The 27,549-nt window shown below is 38.1% G+C and overlaps 1 protein-coding gene across 1 annotated transcript; it reads left to right on the forward strand.

The window, feature by feature from the left end:
- On the forward strand, positions 1 to 27,549 carry yipf3 (Yip1 domain family, member 3). Its single transcript, XM_080448736.1, has 9 exons — positions 1 to 306; positions 1,593 to 1,814; positions 2,758 to 2,864; positions 3,863 to 3,908; positions 4,471 to 4,563; positions 5,388 to 5,519; positions 6,815 to 6,928; positions 7,356 to 7,479; positions 25,872 to 27,549. Exons 1-9 carry the CDS (start codon positions 226 to 228, stop codon positions 26,003 to 26,005), a joined length of 1,053 nt encoding a protein of 350 aa, XP_080304862.1. The 5' UTR covers positions 1 to 225; the 3' UTR covers positions 26,006 to 27,549.

Genomic DNA, 27,549 nt, shown 5'->3' on the forward strand with positions numbered 1-27,549 from the left:
CGTGACGCAGACAACAGAAAGACTACAGACCAGAGCAGAACGAATGTCTTCCTGTTAGTGTACATTAATGTAATGAATAGATGTGTATTAATACAAACACCTCACTCTGCTGTTTATTAATCACGTCCGTCTGTTAGTGTAAGGTGTACAGTATAGTATAGTATAGTATAGTGTATAACCTGAAGGTTGTTGTTGTGTAAAAACACCAACATTAACAACAACAACATGTCTGCTGCTGCTGGGGGAGAGAAACTCTCCACCACTGTGACTGAGCCATGGGGAGGCTTTGATGACAACATCATTCAGGTAACCTTTTAACCAAATACACCACTTACCCTACCTTTAGTGGTGTGTGTGTGTGTGTGTGTGTGTGTGTGTGTGTGTGTGTGTGTGTGTGTGTGTGTGTGTGTGTGTGTGTGTGTGTGTGTGTGTGTGTGTGTGTGTGTGTGTGTGTGTGCGCGCGTGCGTGCGTGTGCGTGAATCGAATGTAATGCACATGGTATAAAGGTGCTTTAAATCAGTGGTTCTCCAATTTCTCATGTCAAGGACCCCCAAAATTATATTTATTTGGCTGCGGACCCCCCCATCTAAAAAAAATGTGCCAGGGATTTTTCATAAATAGCAGATCTACAAGCTTGTAGATATTCTGTTTTTGAATAGCCAAAGTGTAAAATTGTTGAAGTGGTAAAAATCATTGTGATCGCTCAGTTAACTAATTTTGCCGGGGACCCCCTGGTACCCGCCCAAGGACCCCTGGGGGTCCCCGGACCCCACTTTGAGAACCCATGCTTTAAATGGACACAGGAAGAGTAGGCACCTGAGAAGTCTGGGAAGCTCAATGTGAAATTGGCTATTTTTTAAAAATGGCAATGGAGTGATGCAGTTGAAGTAGCAGCAGATACAGTGACAGATATATGATGTGGCAATAGAATAGTAACATGATAGAGAACCTTGACTTTGTGCATAATAGGTGGCGGTTTGAATACAGCTGCAGCCCCTACAGTCATAGAAACTACATTTTCAGGTCGGGATACCAATTTGATCCAGTCAGGAGAGAGAACTCATACTCATACTCATTGCCTATGAATTAAATACCAAGGCCCTCATTGGAAACAAGTCCGCAAGGACTTTTATGAACGGACCTGTTAGACAAAGTATTTTAAATGTAACTGTGCTGTTTTACATTTTTTGCCTAATAAAATATTCAATCAATCAATCACAGGATGAACAAGTCAAACTGGAAGTGAAGAAAAAGAGCAAAAAAAAAAACAAAAAAGAGCAGACAATTATGGAACTGAAACTCAAGTTGATAACTTATATTTGTGTTTTTTTCTCTCTTGATTGGATAAAACTGGTATCCCGACCTAAAAATGTAGTTTCTGTTTAATAAAGAGCTGTGGAGAGCTGTGTTATTGAACACACTATAGCAGTGATTACTGTCAGAATATAGAGCTTTAACTTTTCACCATTTTCTGTTTCTGTTTTACTTACACCCCCTTTAAATAGACACAAAAATGGGGCACAATACAAAAGTTTAGAAAATTCGTCCCTGTAAAGAAAGTGTTTTGTTGTTGTTGCTCCGCACCCCACAGGGGAGTGGCTCGGCTGTGATTGACATGGAGAACATGGACGACACGTCGGGGTCCAGCTTCGAGGACATGGGGGACATCCACCAGAGGATGAAGGAGGAAGAGGAGGTGGCGGCCGAGGCTGCCGCCACCGAGGAGGAGGAAGAGGAGGGCATCCCCGAGGACGGAGAGTTCCTGGGCATGAAGGGCATCAAGGGACAGCTGGGGAAACAGATGGCTGACGAGGTAAGGAAACCACCGTTAAAGCCATAGTATGTAACTTTGCCCTGTGTTTACATAACAAAACAATAAATACATTTTTACTGCATAATTTTCCTCTATACCAGCCGTTATCAGACACTGCAGTAGTGTGTTACTGTTTACCTATAGAAACACACTACAGTGTGGTGGGTGTTTACCTATAGAAACACACTACAGTAGTGTGGTGGTGTTTACCACTGTATTTTGGTGTTTTCACTGTTTGTATTGGTAGACAGAGACGTTTTTGGGCTAAAAGATGTTGCACACTGAACATAGCAGATTTGCAAGCCCAGAATGCAACACGGATGCCATGCGCTGTGGTTTTGTAGATCTTCAGCTGTGTTTGGTGCGTGACTGTTGTACCGTCAAAGTATAAAGTGCAGGAGGCAGCTGCAGCCAGGGAGACTAGTGAGACAGTCAGGCAGTGAGACAGACAGTCAGGGGAAGAGAGAGAGACAGAGAGATTACAGAGTAAAAGGCCTTTCACACTGAGCACTATTACTGTCTATAACTATAAAAATATAGTTTAAAAAAATTGTTCCAAGTCAAGTGGAGTTAACACCAACTATAAATAAATACAATGGTGAATGATATAGTCACAATTATCGTTATAGTTATAGTGCTCCGTGTGAACGGCGCTTAAAGCTAGGCTTGTGGTGTGAAGACAAGGATTTAACTTTATTTTGTGTGCAACTATGTTTTGTATTAACAATTGGACATGTGAAGTTGCCAACTTTATACAGTAAGTCTGCTCTCACACTCACTCTCTGCTATAATTTGAGCCACTAGTGCTGCCTACTGGTGATCCTTTCTTTGGGGGGGGGGGGGGGGCTAACAGGCCGGTCTCGGTCCTAAAATTATGGTAATTGTTTGAGCCGTGCCTTAATTTTCAGGCCCGTTGAGAACTGTATGTGTGTCATTGCTGCAGGTCTGGCAGGCTGGGAAGCGGCAGGCGTCCAAAGCCTTCAACCTGTACGCCAACATCGACATCCTGAGACCCTACTTCGATGTGGAGCCGGTGCAGGTTAGGAACCGGTGAGTCAGTCTACTGGTGGTTGACCCAAGCCCCAACTATCATCTGACAAGATTGATCTACATTGCAATAAAACTCTCAGCGTTCATCGCTAGGGATGTGGATCAAAACCCGGCTCTATAATTTCTCAAAACCCAAACATAAATAAGATCAGAGTCGGGAGACAATCATGTATTTTAAAAACCACATGGATCTCTTTAACTACCTTAAACGTCCCTATGCTGGGGTGAACACTGGGTGAAAATAGCTAATCTGCAAGCTCACAACATGTCACATTGTGACACTAATACTACAGAGAATATAATTAGGCTTTTACGTTGTATGTGATGTGCATCATTGTTTGACATTAATGTTGTGTTCAACTGAATTCAAAGACTTAACCCATTAACACATTGAGTGCCAGTTTTTTTTAAAAACAGGGTACAGTCAGTGCCTGGATTTTAACCATTTTTTAACCTTTTTCAAGTAGTCACAAAATATTTTCAGTGATCACCGTCCTCACGGTGATCTCCTCATTACACACACAGGGGTCTCGTACAAAAAAAACATTAGGTAATCCGTTCCATAGTTGCAGCCAGTTGAAAATAGTCGAAAATAGTCAAAAATACATAATTTAAAAAGAAATTACACAGGTGGCGAGATACAGGCTTTTGAAGTCATAAGTTAACCAGGAAGTGGATAGTCTAAATCTTTAAATCGTTTGGATTATGAAAAACGGTCCGGACCGTTTTGGGCACTCAATGTGTTAAGACCTGAGGCTACAAATGCCTTCTAAGTGTAGTTCTCACACTTTCAAGATAATTATTTTATATTTAAAAAAATAGCAGCTGTACAAGCTCACAGTGCGGCACAAAGTGGCGCACTGTGAGCTTGTACACCTGCTATTTTTTAATAGCCAACGCTAAAATCTAAATTGACACAGATGCTTTCCCGGTTTTATTGGTGTGCAAATGGTGTGGTCCATTGTGTAATTAACAAGACTCTTAATGTGTCATTTCAGGTTGATAGAGTCTATGATTCCTGTACGGATGATCAACTTCCCACAGGTACGTACAACATAGATTATTATCAATTCTATTATTATAATGTATTACAAGGCACATCCAGATGTGCCTGTGAAACCTGAGAGGGAGACAGTGTAGGAGAGACAGACAGCAGGAAAGCTGAGAGGGAGACAGTGTAGGAGAGAGAGACAGCAGGAAAGCTGAGAGGGAGACCGTGTAGGAGAGACAGACCGTTGGACAACTAAGAGGGAGACTTTTGATTGATTGAATACTTATTTTTTTTAGAAGTTTGCAGAAAAAAAGACAGTGTAGGAGAGACCTACAGTAGGACAGCTGAGAGGGAGACAGTGTAGGAGAGACACATGGTGGATTGTAGTGGGATCTGATTCAAGACCAGTAGCTGTGTACGTAATGTTCTCATTTCGTTCGTGTGTGTGTGTGTGTGTGTGTGTGTGTGTGTGTGTGTGTGTGTGTGTGTGTGTGTGTGTGTGTGTGTGTGTGTGTGTGTGTGTGTGTGTGTGTGTGTGTGTGTGTGTGTGTGTGTGTGTGTGTGTGTGTGTGTGTGTGTGTGTGTGTGTGTGTGTGTGTGTGTGTGTGTGTGTAGAAGGTAGCAGGGGAGCTGTATGGACCAATGATGTTGGTGTTCACTCTGGTGGCCATTCTCCTGCACGGCATGAAGACATCTGGGACGGTCATTGTAAGTCATGACTTTCTGTCCCACTGAGACACACCTGTCTGTCCTACTGACACACACCTGTCTGTCCTACTGAGACAGAGCCAACACCGCACACTGTATTATACTCTCCGTTTAGACTTTAGACCATGGGGGGTCCGAGACCCCTAGGGCAGTGGTTCTCAACCTTTTCAGGCAGCGGAGACATTACTAGGAGTTATTATTAGGAGTTGAGACATTACATTTAGGCCACTTTTAGACGACAACGCTCTCTAGTGAAAACGTCCAAGTGCTGCGTTCTTTATTTTGCCTTTTAGACGGTGACGCACCACTGATTGAAAACACTGTAGTGTGCACAGCTGATCTGTGGGTTGCCATGTTATTATAAGCGACTTTGGGCATGTTTTTCCTGTAAAGTTGCTTGTAAATATTGGTTGTTGCGTGTTGAGGTTTTTTGGGCTTGTTTTTAAAGTGTGTGAACGCTGTTCCCGTCTAAACGGCCGGCACATCTGATATTTTATTTTTCTCTAGAGACCGTTGTCGTGTAAAGGGGGCCTTAGGTTGACTCGGTTTCACAGACAAATATTGTGAACATAGCTGATGCTTGTATCTGTCTGCATATGTCCAAAACTGTTACTTGATCTACAGGCTCAAAACGCGTCGCTTCGCGCTGCGTTTCAAGCTTGTAGATCTGCTACTTGTGATGCTTTTGTGTGACGCTGTAGTATGAAGTAGGGCGTTAATTTAAGAGTAAACAAAAAGTTAAAATATGGAGATAAGAGGCTTCTGCTAGACAGCAACGATATATAGGATTTAAATGGTTAACTGTCTGTGTGTGTGTGTTACAGAGAGAGGGGACCCTGATGGGGACGGCCATAGGGACATGTTTCGGGTACTGGCTGGGCGTGTCATCGCTCATCTACTTCCTGGCCTATTTGGTCAACTCCCAGATCACCATGTTACAGATGATGTCCCTACTGGTCAGTTCTACACACTATACCTTATGTTATGTTGTGTTGTGTTGTTCATCCTGTATCCTGTGTGAGTTCTCTCTCCTGAATGAATAACATTGGAATACTGACATGAAAATGCATTTTCTGTTTAACACATACAGTGCCAAGATCGCATCGATGCGTTCTTTCAAATCCAACACTTGAGTGCCAGGATTCCAAAGAACGCATTGATGCGTTCTTTTGAATTTTCCTTGTTTAATCTGTGATCGCACGGTCCTGTTTATTTCTCATCAACACTTTCGTTTTCCACTTACGTCACACTCACCCGGAGCCGAATGTAAAAAAAAAATATCATTTCCGGGTCACATTGTTTTTCTCCAGTGATTTTCGGCCAGAATAAGGAAAAACACGGTTTTTCACACGGTATAAAAAACGAACGGACAGCTCAACTTCTATTTTCTTTGGTCCGGGTGACTAACAGTCATCGTCGTAGTGTATCACATCGTTTTCAGGCCGATCAGCGGGCCAGAGATTGTCGAAAACGTCACATCCTTTGAATGACCGGATATGACGTGGGCCTGTTTGGGAGGGGGCGAGCGAGGTGATCAATGTGTGGACTTGCTGCTCTCTACTGGTGGAACTGTCGTAGGTGCTTGACATCACAATCAGAGAATGTATTTGAATGAAAAATTACAAAACAAAAAAAATAAAAAACACGCAAATTGCTGGCACAGAGGTGAGTACATTATGAATAAACTCTGGCAGTCAATGTGTTAATAAACAGCTGGAGAGTTCTGTCAGAATATAGAGCTATTTAACACTTATTTTAACCGAAGAAAATCTTTTTACTGCCAGAGTAAATATATAAATAAATCAGCCCTTGCCAGCGATTTTGAGCGTTTTTACTAACCTTTCAAGAGCCACCGAATATTTCACTCCTGGACGATCGACACACAGAGAGTTGCAAAAGATGGAGGAGTGCTTCCATCGGGGGGGGGAAGCGTGTCACCGCGACCCTCCGTTCTTTAGTTATTGGCTGTTGAATTGTTCTCGCCAAAAACAAGAAAGCAGAGTACATTTCCTAAATCCTTTAACATTACTGTAGATCGGACAGGGCTGGGTTTGTTGTGATCACATTATTACCGGGTCTACTCTTCTCCGGAAGTCATAGGATCACTCATAGGTTGTTGAAGAGCTCACTCTAGCGTAAACACTGAAAACACCAGCATACGCCAAAATACGTCAATGGCGGTGTTCTCAGACCCGTCTGCTTGTTTCTCTCGCAAAACCTGATAATGTGTATTGTGTTGTTGTGGTTGCAGGGTTATGGTCTGTTTGGCCACTGTGCGGTTCTCTTCATCACCTACAACGTGCACTTCCACTCTCTGTTCTACCTGCTGTGGCTGCTGGTGGGGGGGCTGTCCACGCTACGCATGGTAAGAGAACTATGTTACCCAGCAGCCACCCTGGGCAACAACACACGATGATGCAATGGTTTTTTTTTGTAGTTCAAAGATTTGGATAACACACTACTCATTTTATGTAAACTCAGAGTTGTAAGCTTGTAAATCTGCTATTTTCGGCACTCAGCTAATTATAATTCAGGCATTATGACACCATCACGGCACGCCAAAAAGGCATTTTTGTCAACTAAATCAACTGTAGATTTAGTTGACTAAAATTGTATGATAAAAGTTAACTAAAACTAGACTAAAAGTAAAACATTCCAGATTACTAAAATATGACTAACTAAATGGAATTGTGTTCAAAGAGTCTATGACAAAAAAAATCTAAATTTGCTGTAAAAATTAACACTGATGTTGAATAAAAGAACGTCTCCTTTCCGGTCCTCCCGGCCTCCAGGTGGCGGTGATGCTGTCTCGTACCGTGGGCCAGACGCCCCGTCTGGTCATCTGTGGCTCGTTGGCAGCTCTCCACATGCTGTTCCTGCTCTACCTGCACTTTGCCTACCACAAGATAGTAGAAGGTATTGTGTTACTACTACTATAGTACAGTAGTATCCTTAATGGGGCATATCATTACACCCTAATGGCCACTGGGGGAATAGTTGGCGCTGTTGCGCACATTTCTATTTATATTAATCTATATATATATATCTATTAATATATACATAAAAATAGCCTTTCTATTAATAACATCATTATAAATAGATTTAATCCGAATAGGTATATTTAGAATTTAATCCAATTATTTAATTCGTTCATTAATTAATGCATTCTTAAAATCGGTTTTGTCACAATAAGACCCATTTATCATTCTATATTCCTATGTATCTCTGTGCTGTGCTGTGCTGGGATGTGTTGTGTGTGTGCGACAACTTCGTATGGGTGATCCGTGATTGTGTGATGATCATAGAGTGAACCCCTCCGTTCTTATGACAGCTACTGGACGTAGGGGGGTCGTAATTAATCTCTGGGATGGATAATGGTAAATAGTGGTACTGCAGAATTTAAATCATTAGGGGATAAATACAAAATATAATGATATGGGGACTAAATGGTCATCACTGGTACTGCAGGCATGCATATGTCTATCAGAATTTACCACGCTAGAGTGTAAATACAAAATACCATGATATAGGGACTAAATGGTCATCAGTGGTACTGCAGGCATACATAGGTCTATCAGAATTTACCATACATACTTCACTTGTCATATCATAGGCTTATTTTTTACTATTCTACTATTCTAAACTATTTAAGAACATTAAGAACATTAATAACATTAAAACAACTGCCGTAGCGATGAGAGTGATTAAAGTTGGAGTCTGACTGATCCCCGCCACAGGGGGATTCTAAGCACAGGACTCAAGGTGAGATAATTGGAAGAGAGGATACGGTTAGACACTATGCGCAAACATTATACCCCATGGTTTTAAAAATAATATACCAAAATTTACCACATTATCACTCTTCTAATGTTTTGTTACGTTAGATAAAACCTTAATGGGACACCATACATTATCCTAAACAATATATTTGTTTTCAAAACTAACTTATTAAGCCCAAACATGCCCAAAGTTCACAAATGCATGCTGGGTGATTATATCCAACCAATGGTTGGAAGTACCTAGGGACATGGTCTGTGGTTCCTCTGACAGAGGCATTTTCACACCTGAGGTGTTTTTTGAGCATTGTTCTCTCAGAGGCCCACAACTGCAAACAGGGAGACAGTGTATTTGATTTAATCATTAACTCTATGTAACACATTTCATGAACACATTTCATGAAACCTATGTTATAATGGTTATAATTATACAAAAATGTAAAAATTATATGAAAATAGCAAATCTACAAGCTCAATGAGACAAGGGTTTTTGTAATAAAAACTATGAAAGGGGGATTCCATTACCCCCCTCCCTCCCTCCATCATTGTTCTCACCCCATCCATTGGGTTTTCACACCTACTGGCAAAGGAGTTGCCCCAACATGTCATCAGCACAGCAGTCACCCGTTTCTCAATTCAATTCAATTCAAAGGGGCATTATTGGCATGAGAAAACATACGTTTACATTGCCAAAGTAGAAAGCTGTATGCCTGGGTGTACATGTGTACAAGGATGCATGTGTGTATGCTTGTGAGTTGTGATCTCGTTCTGGACTTTATTACTTTATGACCTACAGCTGGTGTTTTGTCAATGTATTTTGAGCTCAAGTGGTGTTAGTAAAGACAGAACTAGTATTTTATGGTCCACAGGTCCGGGGCCTATGGCCCATGTATTCTCAATGTGTGACAAGTTCCCACGCTAGCATCTATCTATCTATCTATCTATCTATCTATCTATCTATCTATCTATCTATCTATCTATCTGTCTATCTGTCTATCTCTCTCTCTCTCTACCGCTATGTCCGACCCGTCGAATCACCATGTGATGATGGGATTATGGGATTATGTTTAGGGTTATGTTTGATCAAAAAAATAAATAATGTTTTTTTAATCCAATTATTATTTAATTTATTCATTAATTAATGTATTAATTAATGTACTCTTTCTCTTTTATCTATCTAATTCTCTTTTTTCTCCCTTCTCTGTCTAATCTGCCATTATGATATTAACCAATTCAACCTTCCATTATACATTTCAGACCAAAAAATAGCCTATCTACAAGGGTTAGGGTTAAGGTTGATCAAAATAACAATTCTTTAATGAAGTAATGTAGATGTAGAACAATAATTTAACTATTGAGAGTGTAAAATGATTAAAGATCCATCCGGGGGTACATGAGGGGTGAGGGGGTTCCAGGGGGTCCACAGTTAAATGATGGAGAGTTGGTAACGGGGGATGGTGACATATGGTTAATTTGCGATCTGTCCTTCTATCTAGCTATCTGTCTATCTGTCTATCCGTCTATAGGTCTATCTGTCTATCCGTCTATAGGTCTATCGGTCTATCTATCTGTCTATCTGTCTGTCCTTCTATCTGTCTGTCTGTCTGTCTGTCTGTCTGTCTATCTGTCTATCTGTCTGTCTGTTTGATCTAGTTATATGGCTATCAAGTATATTTACTCAAGTACTGTACCTACGTACAGTTTTGAGGGGTTTTTACTCTGTATTTCCACACAAATGTTGTACAATTTGTACCCCCAAAGCCTCATAACAACTTTAAACTGTTATACCGTTATTATAAGCACATAGATACATTAAAATCATTTTTGAACACTAATGCCGGCTTGTAAAAGATATTCTGTTCACACCCAATTCTCCCCATTATATAGTACGTTTTCTATGTCAATTTGAACATGTCTTTGTTCATTATGGGGGACATCTAGCATAACTTTAATTCTGACATTACATTAACTTTCACATGACTGAACTCTAACAATACCCATGTGATTCCAGGGTGATGAAAAAATAAACAGGGTGCTCTAATGCCTACCATTCTGGGTGTCATACCAGGTGTGAGCTGTACATTTCTATCGTCATGATATAATGTGCAGATAGGGGTGCCAAATAGTATGATATGAAATGCTAGTGATCAAATCCCCCTTCCCTTAATGGTTTAGACAAATGTTATAGTGGAGCTGTAGGTATTGTAGAGCTGATCCATCTAGTGATTTCTTTTACAAAACTATAATTATTTGAGTTTGAGAGAGAGTGTAGATAGAGTGGAGTGTACACCACTATAGCATTATTGAAAACACTTGGTTATTTGAAAAATAACCTTTTAGAAAATAATGTACTTACGACTTCGGGTGACTAGTTTTCGTTCCCTGCCTATGTTGAATGCACTTATTGTAAGGCATTCTAATGTAGTGTCCAAGAATGATTTCACTAGGTATGGCTAACCCCCAGGTTTCACCTTATTTCTGAGGTGCTGGGGGCTTAATAAATTAGATTAGATTAGATTCCTAATTGTATGGCCATGGTAAGCAAAGCAAAGCAAAGTTTGTTGTTTACCCAGGGTGTTGGACTAAGTTAACACTTATTTACAGCCAGGCCCTGCATGGAAGCCTTGCTCAAGGGCTATTCAGCGGTGATTCATGATTGATGTGATGAATTGGGGAATCGAACTAGGGACCTTCCGGTATCAAGGCCGCCCCTCTAACCACTAGGCCACCGCTGCCACTTACGGTTTTCCAGTTCACTCTACCCTGCTACTCTACCCCTGAGCCACTGCCGCCTCTTAAAGAAATGACCTCGACGGGGTCCATTACAAGTCCAAAGTCAATTACAAAGGAAAGCATAGCATTAAATAGTGGATAAATAGACAGAAATGATCTGTTAGTCTAAAACTCTGTCTAGAATTTAACTTCTAATAATGGTAGGGTTAAACAACTAATGTATATCGATGTATTTTGATATCATCCTAGAAAAAAAAAAAATCTACCTTGTTATAGGCTACTTATTGGGGAAAGTTACCCTCCTTGTAAAGAACTTGTGATTACTCACCCCGGAGTATGTTAAATCGTCATGATGTAAAAACTGTTTTATGCTTTTTTTCTAAGTAATTTAGTTATTTAATCTCTCTAACTGTATTATACCGTCCAAGATCGACACAGCAACCAAAACATCAATACCACTATAGCATATACAATTTTAAACCCAAAAACAAAATACACGATGCCATGACTAAACCATAACAAAACAATGTCAATACTACTGTACATTGCCAGACCAGCTACACGTTTTGCAGAACACAGCTTTACATCCCCAGTACACCATCAAAAACAAATCAACCACACAAAATGTCCCAATATCATGTAGATAATGTTAATTATTAGTGACAATATAGTATAGAAGGGTTTGTATTTTACAGTAGTCACCATTTTGTATCATTAGAGATATTTGCTAGTTTATTAAAACACGGATATAAGCTATAAGCATTCAATCATGTAGATGTACATATCATAGTTAAAAATAAATAAATAAACTGTTTTTTCCGCACACAAATACTGCTTCGGTGTAAATCTCTGACAAAAACTATTGACAACAACAACAACACAGTATGTTAGTAAAATGACCTTAACCCTTTCGCCTCTCACCCATCCCCCTCAATCTTTCCTCTTTCCTCTCCTCTCTCCAATCCTCTGTCAATCTTTCTCCTCTCTCACCCCTTCACACATAATCTATCTCACCTCTCGCTCACATTATCTTCTCACATAATTTCTCTATTTTCTAAGTCATAACATGTACACTCGTACCTGTCAAAATACTTCAAAAACGTACTGATCATGTCACACCAGATTTGGCATATAATAGCTGGGGTATGTACACTATATAATGTGCATACTAGTTTAAAACCTGTAAGACTGATCAGCCAAGGATTTGAAAACCTATGTTTTTTAGCAACTATAGATTTACAATTACATTAAATCCTACAACCAATTAGAATTGGCTAGGTCAGTATATGGTGTACAGGTTGTTGTTTTACTGTGATCCTCTGGATTTGTAGATATTTGATCAAAAACATCTATTTCTAATGGTCACCGATGGCCAGTAAAGTGGCTTCTCTTAACATCTCATTCCAATCCTCTGTCAATCTTTCTCCTCTCTTGCCCCTTCACACATAATCTCTCTCACCTATCGCTCACATTATCTTCTCACATAATTTCTCTATTTTCTAAGTCATAACACGTACACTCGTACCTGTCAAAATACTTCAAAAAAAAAAACATACTGATCATGTCCACACCAGATTTGGTACAAACAAAGGGTTTGAACTCGTTCTCATGCTATGCAACAAAATGTGGAAACCCCCTACCAGAAGGAGTAAAGGAGTGTAAAACCCTATACTCACTTTTCAAAACTGCCCTAAAAGAAATAACCTTCAGGAGGTTGCAATTCCAAAACTGGTCCCTGTCAAAGCCTTAACCTAATAATAATAGTGATCATTGGATGCTATACCATAAATAATGGTCATTTATACGTTGTAAAACGTAAAAGGTTAGTAAAGTAATGGTTAATATTCACTATATGTATACTACTTGTGAACTTAGTTTGAGAACATTCTGAATGTGTCCGAAAAAAAACAACAACTTGAATTGTAACTTTAATAACCATGCATACACCGAATGAAATAGAAATAAGGGGTTATAATCAGTGTCTAACAATTGGACGCTAGACAATATCTGCAAAAGCTGTTTATTATTATTATTATTATTGCTATTAGGTAGAATACATGCAACTATCTCTACAATGTCTTCTAAATATATATAATAATATAGTAAAACCCAATGTAGGTTACCCTGTAAACAGATGACAGGCTGGTCATTACTCAGCCATGTACTCTTTTAATCCATGGTTTTCAAAAATTTAAAATTATAATTTTTAAGTTTAGGTTAGATAAAGCTTAATGTTACACCAGAACATCTCCTAATAAATATATATTCTATTACATGACTTTAACTCTGACAAAAACTCTAACAATACTGTAACTCTAACATACTGTGAGTCTAACATGTTTTATCAAACTACTTTTGTGTGCATGCCTGCGCACACTCAGGGGTTGATGATACACTCATTTGAAAATATATATATATATTATGTTATGCACCTTGTTGTTTTACTGTAATCCTATGTATTTTTTTTTTAGATATTTTATCAAAAAACATATTTCTAGTGGTCAGTGTTGGCTTCTCTTAACACCTGTCTCTCACACCCATTCTCTTTTCCTCTCATCCCTCTAACCCTAACCCTCTTTTTTCCTCTCATCCCTCTAACCCTAACCCTCTTTTTTCCTCTCTCCCCTTTAACCTTAACCCTCTCGCCTCTAACCCTTTCCTTTTTTCCTCTCACCCCTCTAACCCTAACCCTCTTTTTTCCTCTCTCCCCTTTAACCTTAACCCTCTCGCCTCTAACCCTTTCCTCTTTTCCTCTCTTTCATTGCTAACCATTCTCTTTTCCTCTCTTTCATTGCTATCCCATTCTCTTTTCCTCTCTTTCATTGCTAACCCATTCTCTTTTCCTCTCTTTCATTGCTAACCCATTCTCTTTTCCTCTCTTCCCTCTAACCTTAACCCTCTTAGTCTCTTCCCCAAAACCCTTTCTCTTACCACCCTTCTCTCTTTAGCCCTTCTCTCACACAATTTTTTCATTTTTTTTTTTTTTTTTTTTTTCACACCGCATATAATCTATGTTTTGTGTGTATAATCTCTATCTAACCTATATTGAGGAAAATATATTACACTGATGTATAACAAATTCTTGAATACGTACGAATATGTGTAACATAATTTTGTACTACATGTATTCTTCTGAACACTTTGTGAAATAAATGTCCAATAATTGTCAATTCAAAATGATTTTCTAGTTAGAAGACAGATAGTTAGAAGATATACCATGATGATAGTATCAATATGGATTTGTTTAGATCCATCCATATGGTATTGGTATGTTTTAACATTGTACTAGTATCATGTATGACATTAATACTGTCTGATTCTGAGGCAATGTTTTTAACATTATACTAGTATCATGTGTGACATTTAGAATCTAACCTATTTTTACCAAAATCTGTAACTATATTTCACTTTTATAATCCAACCAGACTTTTAAAGTGCTATACATGTGTATATCTGAAAATGTATTACTTAAGAATTTAGATTGAACACCTTGTGAAAACAGCTGAATTGTAACTTTTTTCCTCTCTCGCCTCGAACCCTTTCTCTTTCTCATCTCTTCCTTGCTAACCCTTTTCTTCTCCCTTTCCTGCCTCTAATCCATTCACCCACAATCTTTGTCTCTTTCTCTTTCTCTCTCCCTTCTCTCACCCATTCCCAGCAATCTTTCCTCTTTCCTCTCTTCTCTAACATCCTTTCTCGTTCTCTCTCCCTTCTCTCACCCCATTCCCAACAATCTTTCCTCTTTTCCTCTCTTAGTCTATTCCATCTCACACACCCCATTCTCACACAAACCATAATGTACGTATTTTCTCTCTTTTTTTCTCCCTCAAAACCATAACCAGTAAACCCTCCAGTAATGGCTGATACGATATTGGTCAAGTAATACACCATATGACAATAAAGTTGATTATGATTCTATATACATTTACCAGTACTAACGGTAAATGCCTGAAACACCTTCAAACTAATGCACTCCAGATCACCCCATGGATACAGTATTATATACCTATGAACCAATAATTACCGCTACTCTATGTCTAAAACTCAAGTAAGATGTTTCTGCTCTAACAGACTGCTAAGTGTTAGGGGTGTTTTTAGTTCATTATTGAAGTTTCAACATTGACATGTGAATCTTGCATACCTGCATACCCTAAGATGAAAATTGTTAATAAAAGATTTTCCTTATTCTAAAACAAAACTATTTGTCTATAGTATTTTATATCCGTGTGTAACATCAATACTGTCATTTAGAAATCTTACCTATTTTTTACCAAATAACTGTAACTTGTGACAATAATAATAATACATTCATAGAAGTTATAATCCAACCAAACTTCTAAAGTTCTACTATTAATATTGGTCAGTTGTTGGTATACATATGCTATAGATATATGCAGTAAAAGGAAATATTGATACATTTTTCAGATATACAAATGTATCACTCGTGAACTTAGTATGAAGAAAATATTTTTTATCTCACAAGTAAGTGTACACAGTCATATATTTCATATTTCACATATTGTTACAAATAACCAGCATAATAAAAACATGTTCATGAATATATGTTCAATAATATTTAATATATTTCACAATAATATACTATATAGTTGGATTTATAGATCTCTAGGTACTCCAAAATGTGATGAGTTCAGTCAACGCATCATTTTCATTCTTGTCATAATAAGTATTAGTGGCTTCTCGGATCTTTACTGAAATATCTTCAGTGTCTTTCAATTCATGAATAATGGCTTCACAAATCCCTTGGATTCTTGAATGACTGGTTACAAAACCCTGAGTTTCCACCACACGTATGACCCCCGGGATAAATTTGTCATTCCATAGTCTTTTCACTATTTCTTTAAAATGTATGAAGACATAATATCTGGGTAGTGAACCAAGATATTATGTCTTCATACATTTTAAAGAAATAGTGAAAAGACTATGGAATGACAAATTTATCCCGGGGGTCATACGTGTGGTGGAAACTCAGGGTTTTGTAACCAGTCATTCAAGAATCCAAGGGATTTGTGAAGCCATTATTCATGAATTGAAAGACACTGAAGATATTTCAGTAAAGATCCGAGAAGCCACTAATACTTATTATGACAAGAATGAAAATGATGCGTTGACTGAACTCATCACATTTTGGAGTACCTAGAGATCTATAAATCCAACTATATAGTATATTATTGTGAAATATATTAAATATTATTGAACATATATTCATGAACATGTTTTTATTATGCTGGTTATTTGTAACAATATGTGAAATATGAAATATATGACTGTGTACACTTACTTGTGAGATAAAAAATATTTTCTTCATACTAAGTTCACGAGTGATACATTTGTATATCTGAAAAATGTATCAATATTTCCTTTTACTGCATATATCTATAGCATATGTATACCAACAACTGACCAATATTAATAGTAGAACTTTAGAAGTTTGGTTGGATTATAACTTCTATGAATGTATTATTATTATTGTCACAAGTTACAGTTATTTGGTAAAAAATAGGTAAGATTTCTAAATGACAGTATTGATGTTACACACGGATATAAAATACTATAGACAAATAGTTTTGTTTTAGAATAAGGAAAATCTTTTATTAACAATTTTCATCTTAGGGTATGCAGGTATGCAAGATTCACATGTCAATGTTGAAACTTCAATAATGAACTAAAAACACCCCTAACACTTAGCAGTCTGTTAGAGCAGAAACATCTTACTTGAGTTTTAGACATAGAGTAGCGGTAATTATTGGTTCATAGGTATATAATACTGTATCCATGGGGTGATCTGGAGTGCATTAGTTTGAAGGTGTTTCAGGCATTTACCGTTAGTACTGGTAAATGTATATAGAATCATAATCAACTTTATTGTCATATGGTGTATTACTTGACCAATATCGTATCAGCCATTACTGGAGGGTTTACTGGTTATGGTTTTGAGGGAGAAAAAAAGAGAGAAAATACGTACATTATGGTTTGTGTGAGAATGGGGTGTGTGAGATGGAATAGACTAAGAGAGGAAAAGAGGAAAGATTGTTGGGAATGGGGTGAGAGAAGGGAGAGAGAACGAGAAAGGATGTTAGAGAAGAGAGGAAAGAGGAAAGATTGCTGGGAATGGGTGAGAGAAGGGAGAGAGAAAGAGAAAGAGACAAAGATTGTGGGTGAATGGATTAGAGGCAGGAAAGGGAGAAGAAAAGGGTTAGCAAGGAAGAGATGAGAAAGAGAAAGGGTTCGAGGCGAGAGAGGAAAAAAGTTACAATTCAGCTGTTTTCACAAGGTGTTCAATCTAAATTCTTAAGTAATACATTTTCAGATATACACATGTATAGCACTTTAAAAGTCTGGTTGGATTATAAAAGTGAAATATAGTTACAGATTTTGGTAAAAATAGGTTAGATTCTAAATGTCACACATGATACTAGTATAATGTTAAAAACATTGCCTCAGAATCAGACAGTATTAATGTCATACATGATACTAGTACAATGTTAAAACATACCAATACCATATGGATGGATCTAAACAAATCCATATTGATACTATCATCATGGTATATCTTCTAACTATCTGTCTTCTAACTAGAAAATCATTTTGAATTGACAATTATTGGACATTTATTTCACAAAGTGTTCAGAAGAATACATGTAGTACAAAATTATGTTACACATATTCGTACGTATTCAAGAATTTGTTATACATCAGTGTAATATATTTTCCTCAATATAGGTTAGATAGAGATTATACACACAAAACATAGATTATATGCGGTGTGAAAAAAAAAAAAAAAAAAAAAATGAAAAAATTGTGTGAGAGAAGGGCTAAAGAGAGAAGGGTGGTAAGAGAAAGGGTTTTGGGGAAGAGACTAAGAGGGTTAAGGTTAGAGGGAAGAGAGGAAAAGAGAATGGGTTAGCAATGAAAGAGAGGAAAAGAGAATGGGTTAGCAATGAAAGAGAGGAAAAGAGAATGGGATAGCAATGAAAGAGAGGAAAAGAGAATGGTTAGCAATGAAAGAGAGGAAAAGAGGAAAGGGTTAGAGGCGAGAGGGTTAAGGTTAAAGGGGAGAGAGGAAAAAAGAGGGTTAGGGTTAGAGGGGTGAGAGGAAAAAAGGAAAGGGTTAGAGGCGAGAGGGTTAAGGTTAAAGGGGAGAGAGGAAAAAAGAGGGTTAGGGTTAGAGGGATGAGAGGAAAAAAGAGGGTTAGGGTTAGAGGGATGAGAGGAAAAGAGAATGGGTGTGAGAGACAGGTGTTAAGAGAAGCCAACACTGACCACTAGAAATATGTTTTTTGATAAAATATCTAAAAAAAAAATACATAGGATTACAGTAAAACAACAAGGTGCATAACATAATATATATATATATTTTCAAATGAGTGTATCATCAACCCCTGAGTGTGCGCAGGCATGCACACAAAAGTAGTTTGATAAAACATGTTAGACTCACAGTATGTTAGAGTTACAGTATTGTTAGAGTTTTTGTCAGAGTTAAAGTCATGTAATAGAATATATATTTATTAGGAGATGTTCTGGTGTAACATTAAGCTTTATCTAACCTAAACTTAAAAATTATAATTTTAAATTTTTGAAAACCATGGATTAAAAGAGTACATGGCTGAGTAATGACCAGCCTGTCATCTGTTTACAGGGTAACCTACATTGGGTTTTACTATATTATTATATATATTTAGAAGACATTGTAGAGATAGTTGCATGTATTCTACCTAATAGCAATAATAATAATAATAATAAACAGCTTTTGCAGATATTGTCTAGCGTCCAATTGTTAGACACTGATTATAACCCCTTATTTCTATTTCATTCGGTGTATGCATGGTTATTAAAGTTACAATTCAAGTTGTTGTTTTTTTTCGGACACATTCAGAATGTTCTCAAACTAAGTTCACAAGTAGTATACATATAGTGAATATTAACCATTACTTTACTAACCTTTTACGTTTTACAACGTATAAATGACCATTATTTATGGTATAGCATCCAATGATCACTATTATTATTAGGTTAAGGCTTTGACAGGGACCAGTTTTGGAATTGCAACCTCCTGAAGGTTATTTCTTTTAGGGCAGTTTTGAAAAGTGAGTATAGGGTTTTACACTCCTTTACTCCTTCTGGTAGGGGGTTTCCACATTTTGTTGCATAGCATGAGAACGAGTTCAAACCCTTTGTTTGTACCAAATCTGGTGTGGACATGATCAGTATGTTTTTTTTTTGAAGTATTTTGACAGGTACGAGTGTACGTGTTATGACTTAGAAAATAGAGAAATTATGTGAGAAGATAATGTGAGCGATAGGTGAGAGAGATTATGTGTGAAGGGGCAAGAGAGGAGAAAGATTGACAGAGGATTGGAATGAGATGTTAAGAGAAGCCACTTTACTGGCCATCGGTGACCATTAGAAATAGATGTTTTTGATCAAATATCTACAAATCCAGAGGATCACAGTAAAACAACAACCTGTACACCATATACTGACCTAGCCAATTCTAATTGGTTGTAGGATTTAATGTAATTGTAAATCTATAGTTGCTAAAAAACATAGGTTTTCAAATCCTTGGCTGATCAGTCTTACAGGTTTTAAACTAGTATGCACATTATATAGTGTACATACCCCAGCTATTATATGCCAAATCTGGTGTGACATGATCAGTACGTTTTTGAAGTATTTTGACAGGTACGAGTGTACATGTTATGACTTAGAAAATAGAGAAATTATGTGAGAAGATAATGTGAGCGAGAGGTGAGATAGATTATGTGTGAAGGGGTGAGAGAGGAGAAAGATTGACAGAGGATTGGAGAGAGGAGAGGAAAGAGGAAAGATTGAGGGGGATGGGTGAGAGGCGAAAGGGTTAAGGTCATTTTACTAACATACTGTGTTGTTGTTGTTGTCAATAGTTTTTGTCAGAGATTTACACCGAAGCAGTATTTGTGTGCGGAAAAAACAGTTTATTTATTTATTTTTAACTATGATATGTACATCTACATGATTGAATGCTTATAGCTTATATCCGTGTTTTAATAAACTAGCAAATATCTCTAATGATACAAAATGGTGACTACTGTAAAATACAAACCCTTCTATACTATATTGTCACTAATAATTAACATTATCTACATGATATTGGGACATTTTGTGTGGTTGATTTGTTTTTGATGGTGTACTGGGGATGTAAAGCTGTGTTCTGCAAAACGTGTAGCTGGTCTGGCAATGTACAGTAGTATTGACATTGTTTTGTTATGGTTTAGTCATGGCATCGTGTATTTTGTTTTTGGGTTTAAAATTGTATATGCTATAGTGGTATTGATGTTTTGGTTGCTGTGTCGATCTTGGACGGTATAATACAGTTAGAGAGATTAAATAACTAAATTACTTAGAAAAAAAGCATAAAACAGTTTTTACATCATGACGATTTAACATACTCCGGGGTGAGTAATCACAAGTTCTTTACAAGGAGGGTAACTTTCCCCAATAAGTAGCCTATAACAAGGTAGATTTTTTTTTTTTCTAGGATGATATCAAAATACATCGATATACATTAGTTGTTTAACCCTACCATTATTAGAAGTTAAATTCTAGACAGAGTTTTAGACTAACAGATCATTTCTGTCTATTTATCCACTATTTAATGCTATGCTTTCCTTTGTAATTGACTTTGGACTTGTAATGGACCCCGTCGAGGTCATTTCTTTAAGAGGCGGCAGTGGCTCAGGGGTAGAGTAGCAGGGTAGAGTGAACTGGAAAACCGTAAGTGGCAGCGGTGGCCTAGTGGTTAGAGGGGCGGCCTTGATACCGGAAGGTCCCTAGTTCGATTCCCCAATTCATCACATCAATCATGAATCACCGCTGAATAGCCCTTGAGCAAGGCTTCCATGCAGGGCCTGGCTGTAAATAAGTGTTAACTTAGTCCAACACCCTGGGTAAACAACAAACTTTGCTTTGCTTTGCTTACCATGGCCATACAATTAGGAATCTAATCTAATCTAATTTATTAAGCCCCCAGCACCTCAGAAATAAGGTGAAACCTGGGGGTTAGCCATACCTAGTGAAATCATTCTTGGACACTACATTAGAATGCCTTACAATAAGTGCATTCAACATAGGCAGGGAACGAAAACTACTAGTCACCCGAAGTCGTAAGTACATTATTTTCTAAAAGGTTATTTTTCAAATAACCAAGTGTTTTCAATAATGCTATAGTGGTGTACACTCCACTCTATCTACACTCTCTCTCAAACTCAAATAATTATAGTTTTGTAAAAGAAATCACTAGATGGATCAGCTCTACAATACCTACAGCTCCACTATAACATTTGTCTAAACCATTAAGGGAAGGGGGATTTGATCACTAGCATTTCATATCATACTATTTGGCACCCCTATCTGCACATTATATCATGACGATAGAAATGTACAGCTCACACCTGGTATGACACCCAGAATGGTAGGCATTAGAGCACCCTGTTTATTTTTTCATCACCCTGGAATCACATGGGTATTGTTAGAGTTCAGTCATGTGAAAGTTAATGTAATGTCAGAATTAAAGTTATGCTAGATGTCCCCCATAATGAACAAAGACATGTTCAAATTGACATAGAAAACGTACTATATAATGGGGAGAATTGGGTGTGAACAGAATATCTTTTACAAGCCGGCATTAGTGTTCAAAAATGATTTTAATGTATCTATGTGCTTATAATAACGGTATAACAGTTTAAAGTTGTTATGAGGCTTTGGGGGTACAAATTGTACAACATTTGTGTGGAAATACAGAGTAAAAACCCCTCAAAACTGTACGTAGGTACAGTACTTGAGTAAATATACTTGATAGCCATATAACTAGATCAAACAGACAGACAGATAGACAGATAGACAGACAGACAGACAGACAGACAGACAGATAGAAGGACAGACAGATAGACAGATAGATAGACCGATAGACCTATAGACGGATAGACAGATAGACCTATAGACGGATAGACAGATAGACAGATAGCTAGATAGAAGGACAGATCGCAAATTAACCATATGTCACCATCCCCCGTTACCAACTCTCCATCATTTAACTGTGGACCCCCTGGAACCCCCTCACCCCTCATGTACCCCCGGATGGATCTTTAATCATTTTACACTCTCAATAGTTAAATTATTGTTCTACATCTACATTACTTCATTAAAGAATTGTTATTTTGATCAACCTTAACCCTAACCCTTGTAGATAGGCTATTTTTTGGTCTGAAATGTATAATGGAAGGTTGAATTGGTTAATATCATAATGGCAGATTAGACAGAGAAGGGAGAAAAAAGAGAATTAGATAGATAAAAGAGAAAGAGTACATTAATTAATACATTAATTAATGAATAAATTAAATAATAATTGGATTAAAAAAACATTATTTATTTTTTTGATCAAACATAACCCTAAACATAATCCCATAATCCCATCATCACATGGTGATTCGACGGGTCGGACATAGCGGTAGAGAGAGAGAGAGATAGACAGATAGACAGATAGATAGATAGATAGATAGATAGATAGATAGATAGATAGATAGATAGATAGATAGATAGATGCTAGCGTGGGAACTTGTCACACATTGAGAATACATGGGCCATAGGCCCCGGACCTGTGGACCATAAAATACTAGTTCTGTCTTTACTAACACCACTTGAGCTCAAAATACATTGACAAAACACCAGCTGTAGGTCATAAAGTAATAAAGTCCAGAACGAGATCACAACTCACAAGCATACACACATGCATCCTTGTACACATGTACACCCAGGCATACAGCTTTCTACTTTGGCAATGTAAACGTATGTTTTCTCATGCCAATAATGCCCCTTTGAATTGAATTGAATTGAGAAACGGGTGACTGCTGTGCTGATGACATGTTGGGGCAACTCCTTTGCCAGTAGGTGTGAAAACCCAATGGATGGGGTGAGAACAATGATGGAGGGAGGGAGGGGGGTAATGGAATCCCCCTTTCATAGTTTTTATTACAAAAACCCTTGTCTCATTGAGCTTGTAGATTTGCTATTTTCATATAATTTTTACATTTTTGTATAATTATAACCATTATAACATAGGTTTCATGAAATGTGTTCATGAAATGTGTTACATAGAGTTAATGATTAAATCAAATACACTGTCTCCCTGTTTGCAGTTGTGGGCCTCTGAGAGAACAATGCTCAAAAAACACCTCAGGTGTGAAAATGCCTCTGTCAGAGGAACCACAGACCATGTCCCTAGGTACTTCCAACCATTGGTTGGATATAATCACCCAGCATGCATTTGTGAACTTTGGGCATGTTTGGGCTTAATAAGTTAGTTTTGAAAACAAATATATTGTTTAGGATAATGTATGGTGTCCCATTAAGGTTTTATCTAACGTAACAAAACATTAGAAGAGTGATAATGTGGTAAATTTTGGTATATTATTTTTAAAACCATGGGGTATAATGTTTGCGCATAGTGTCTAACCGTATCCTCTCTTCCAATTATCTCACCTTGAGTCCTGTGCTTAGAATCCCCCTGTGGCGGGGATCAGTCAGACTCCAACTTTAATCACTCTCATCGCTACGGCAGTTGTTTTAATGTTATTAATGTTCTTAATGTTCTTAAATAGTTTAGAATAGTAGAATAGTAAAAAATAAGCCTATGATATGACAAGTGAAGTATGTATGGTAAATTCTGATAGACCTATGTATGCCTGCAGTACCACTGATGACCATTTAGTCCCTATATCATGGTATTTTGTATTTACACTCTAGCGTGGTAAATTCTGATAGACATATGCATGCCTGCAGTACCAGTGATGACCATTTAGTCCCCATATCATTATATTTTGTATTTATCCCCTAATGATTTAAATTCTGCAGTACCACTATTTACCATTATCCATCCCAGAGATTAATTACGACCCCCCTACGTCCAGTAGCTGTCATAAGAACGGAGGGGTTCACTCTATGATCATCACACAATCACGGATCACCCATACGAAGTTGTCGCACACACACAACACATCCCAGCACAGCACAGCACAGAGATACATAGGAATATAGAATGATAAATGGGTCTTATTGTGACAAAACCGATTTTAAGAATGCATTAATTAATGAACGAATTAAATAATTGGATTAAATTCTAAATATACCTATTCGGATTAAATCTATTTATAATGATGTTATTAATAGAAAGGCTATTTTTATGTATATATTAATAGATATATATATATAGATTAATATAAATAGAAATGTGCGCAACAGCGCCAACTATTCCCCCAGTGGCCATTAGGGTGTAATGATATGCCCCATTAAGGATACTACTTAGTACTACCAGCATTACTAACCCTACCGCAAGATAGTAGAGGGTATTGTTACTACTACTATAGTACTACCAGCATTACTGACTGGGGCGGCAGTGGCTCAGGGGTAGAGTGGCCGGGTAGAAAGAACTGGAAACCGCAAGGTTCCCAGTTCGATCCCGGGCTCCCCCAGAGTTAGTGTCGAAGTGTCCTTGAGCAAGACATTGAACCCCTAATTGCTCCCGATGAGCAGGTTGGTGCCTTGCATGGTTTCCTCCGCCATCGGTGTGTGAATGGGTGAATGAAATGCACAATCTATGTAAAGCGCTTTGGATAAAATCACTATATAAATGCACCGTTTACCATTTACTGACCCTACCGCAAGATAGTAGAAGGTATTGTTACTACTACTATAGGTCGTTGGTCTGAGTTTGTTCCCCCCCACTTTAAAAAATCCATCTCCGCCCTTGAAACAAACAACTCACCTTCTATCATGTATAAACATGACCCACGTGTCTGTGTATAACGCATGACCGCACAGTGCACGAGCAGACAGGCATGGAGCTCACCAAAGCTTCATTCACTGCTAGTTCCTGCAAAGCCACGGCCATTCAGACAAAAGAGTCAAAGATAGTGTCACGTCACTTGCATGACTGAGCAAGGACACAGAGAACTATATTAAAATAGGGCTCAAGTGGTCAATTCATAATTTATGTTTTTGTTTGAGTCCCAATAGGCTCAATGCACAGCCATATTGGAAAGAAACTGGGCCTGTTCCTTACTTCCTTGTTACCAATGATGCTAATTAAGGTTGTGTTCCATTCTGGTCAAACAGAGTCAAGGTGCTGATATTGTTCATGTTGGCTCACTGGAAACACTCTGCTATACCAGTGGGTCTGAAAGTGTGGTCCAGGGACCCTCATGGTTCCTTAAGGGGGGTTCCAAATGGCGCCTTACAAGAGTGTAACTCTGAGAGTGTACAAATGGAACCAAATGGACCTGTAAGTGTCCATTTGGTTCCATGTGTACACTCTCAGAGTTGCGGGGGTCCTTGAAATGAATAATGTTTGAGAACCACTGTGCTAAATGGAACAGAGCCTTCCTTAGAATCATTGGTAACACCTGTTACCATTACCAATGATCGCAAAAGTGACGCGTTGTGAGCTTGATGATCGGCTACTTTCCCCACAATAACAGAAAACAGAAAAGACACTTGCATGGAGCACTGAGGGACTCTGGTCAACCATATAGAGCGTGCCAAAAATCCTGAAGGGGGCGTCAACAAGTGTCTTTTGGTAGCTGCGGACATCTTTGAGGGGTAAAAACCAGGTTGACTTAACATTGCCCAATGCCACGCCCAATGCCTCGCCCCCACAGCCTGATTTGCCCCTTCTGCTGGTGACGACACGTTGGCACGCTTAATAGGGTTTTTAGTGGTTTTAAAAGTGTTGTGTGTTTTGTTCCTCAGGACTGCTAGACACTCTGGAAGGACCCAACGTTCCGCCCTTCCAGCGGGTGGCCAGAGATGTGCCTGAAGTGGCCGTCACCATCGTCAACGCCACCATCAGAACGCTGGGGGTCACTCTTCTGCAGTCCCACTGAGCATGACAGGAAGTGACATCATGTGTGTGTTTCCTGGTGAAGGTGTACAGCTAGACCCCATCACTCACCTGAGGTCGATTGTACAAATGCCTTCTAAATCCTAACGGTTTTCTGGAAAACCTATGTCAGTGGTTCTCCAAACTTTTCATGTCAAGGACCCCCTAAATTATATGTATTCGGCCGCCGACCCCCATCTCAAAGTATTGTAAGGGTCCATTTGGTTCCATTTGTCCACTCTCAGAGTTACAGACCTGTAAGGGTCCATTTGGTTCCATTTGTACACTCTCAGAGTTACAGACCTGTAAGGGTCCATTTAGAACCACTGTTTTGTAGAGGTCTTCCGATATGGACTTTCCAAGGCCGATAACCAATTCAGGTATTTTTCTTTTTTGAACAAGAAGGCCGATTAATGTAATTAATACAACATAATTAAAGCTGCAATCCATACATTTTTTGGAAACCGGGTCCCTGACACAAGTGCTGAAATTTCTACTGCTGAGCTGATAACAGAAAGTCAATTTGAATAGAGCTAGAAATAGTTTTGAGCTTAATGCAGTACCACTTGTCAAACAGTAGGTGTCATACCAGACCACATGATCTAAATATCTCAATAGAAGCGCAAGGAGACCATCTATAACCTCTGCAGTGATGTTTAATGATTGATTGATATAATTGATATTAATATACTAATTGATAACATTTTATGCATTCAGAACTACACCGGATAATAATATCTTCAGCAGTATAAGTTCATAATCTATTTTGAAATAAAACAAAAACGTAACAAATTTTGAAAGCAACGAAGTTAATGTGCCGTATCGGCATCTTTAAGCCACCGAAATAATGGCACAAAGTGCAAATATTGGCCCCATATATCGGAATTCCTTTACTGTTTTGTGTTGTCGTCTTAAACGTTTGGTGTTTTTTTGTTGTTGTTGTCATGTGGTGACATTTAACATAGAGAATAGTTTTCAGTCAAGTCTATCCATACCATAGATTGTTTAATTCCCTAGTTCTCAAACACTTTCATGTCAAGGACCCCCAAAATGATATGTAATTGGCCGCGGACCCCCATCTGAAAATGTGTCGTACCAGGGACCCCCAGAAGGGAGGAAATTCAAAATTATTCAAAAATGTCCAAACATTTTTGAGAATTTTACTTCTTTTAATTTCTTTTAGCAGATGTACAAGCTCACAGTGTGGCATGAAGTGACACACTCTGAGCTTGTAGATCTGCTATTTTTGAATAGCCAGCATAGAAATGGATAAAGTGGTTAAAATGATTGTGATGCTGTATTAATTACTTTTGCTGGAACCCCCGCCCCCAGAAGACCCCTGGGGGTCCTCATAGCCCACTTTCAGAACCAATCCTTTAGTTGTTTTTTAGTTGTTGTTTTTTTAAGTTGTTGGTCACCAGGAGATGTTTGTACATTTATTTGTTTTTATCTGTCTATATTGTTATTTGTTTTGGGGCTTTTTTCATTTGTATTTATAGGGTTATTGTACAGAAAGGTACAACAGAAAATAAACTTTATGGACCATTA

The sequence above is a fragment of the Gymnoscopelus braueri genome (genome assembly GCF_963280865.1).
Source record: "Gymnoscopelus braueri genome assembly, chromosome: 14".
In the NCBI taxonomy this organism is placed as follows: domain Eukaryota; kingdom Metazoa; phylum Chordata; class Actinopteri; order Myctophiformes; family Myctophidae; genus Gymnoscopelus; species Gymnoscopelus braueri.

What these genes read in the sequence shown, in the direction of transcription:
- yipf3 (XM_080448736.1), top strand. Translation starts at nt 226, where the DNA reads ATGTCTGCTGCTGCTGGGGGAGAGAAACTCTCCACCACTGTGACTGAG. An exon ending in CCGGTGCAGGTTAGGAACCG is followed by an intron (nt 2,865 to 3,862) that starts GTGAGTCAGTCT and finishes GTGTCATTTCAG; the next exon opens with GTTGATAGAGTCTATGATTC. An exon ending in TACAGATGATGTCCCTACTG is followed by an intron (nt 5,520 to 6,814) that starts GTCAGTTCTACA and finishes TTGTGGTTGCAG; the next exon opens with GGTTATGGTCTGTTTGGCCA.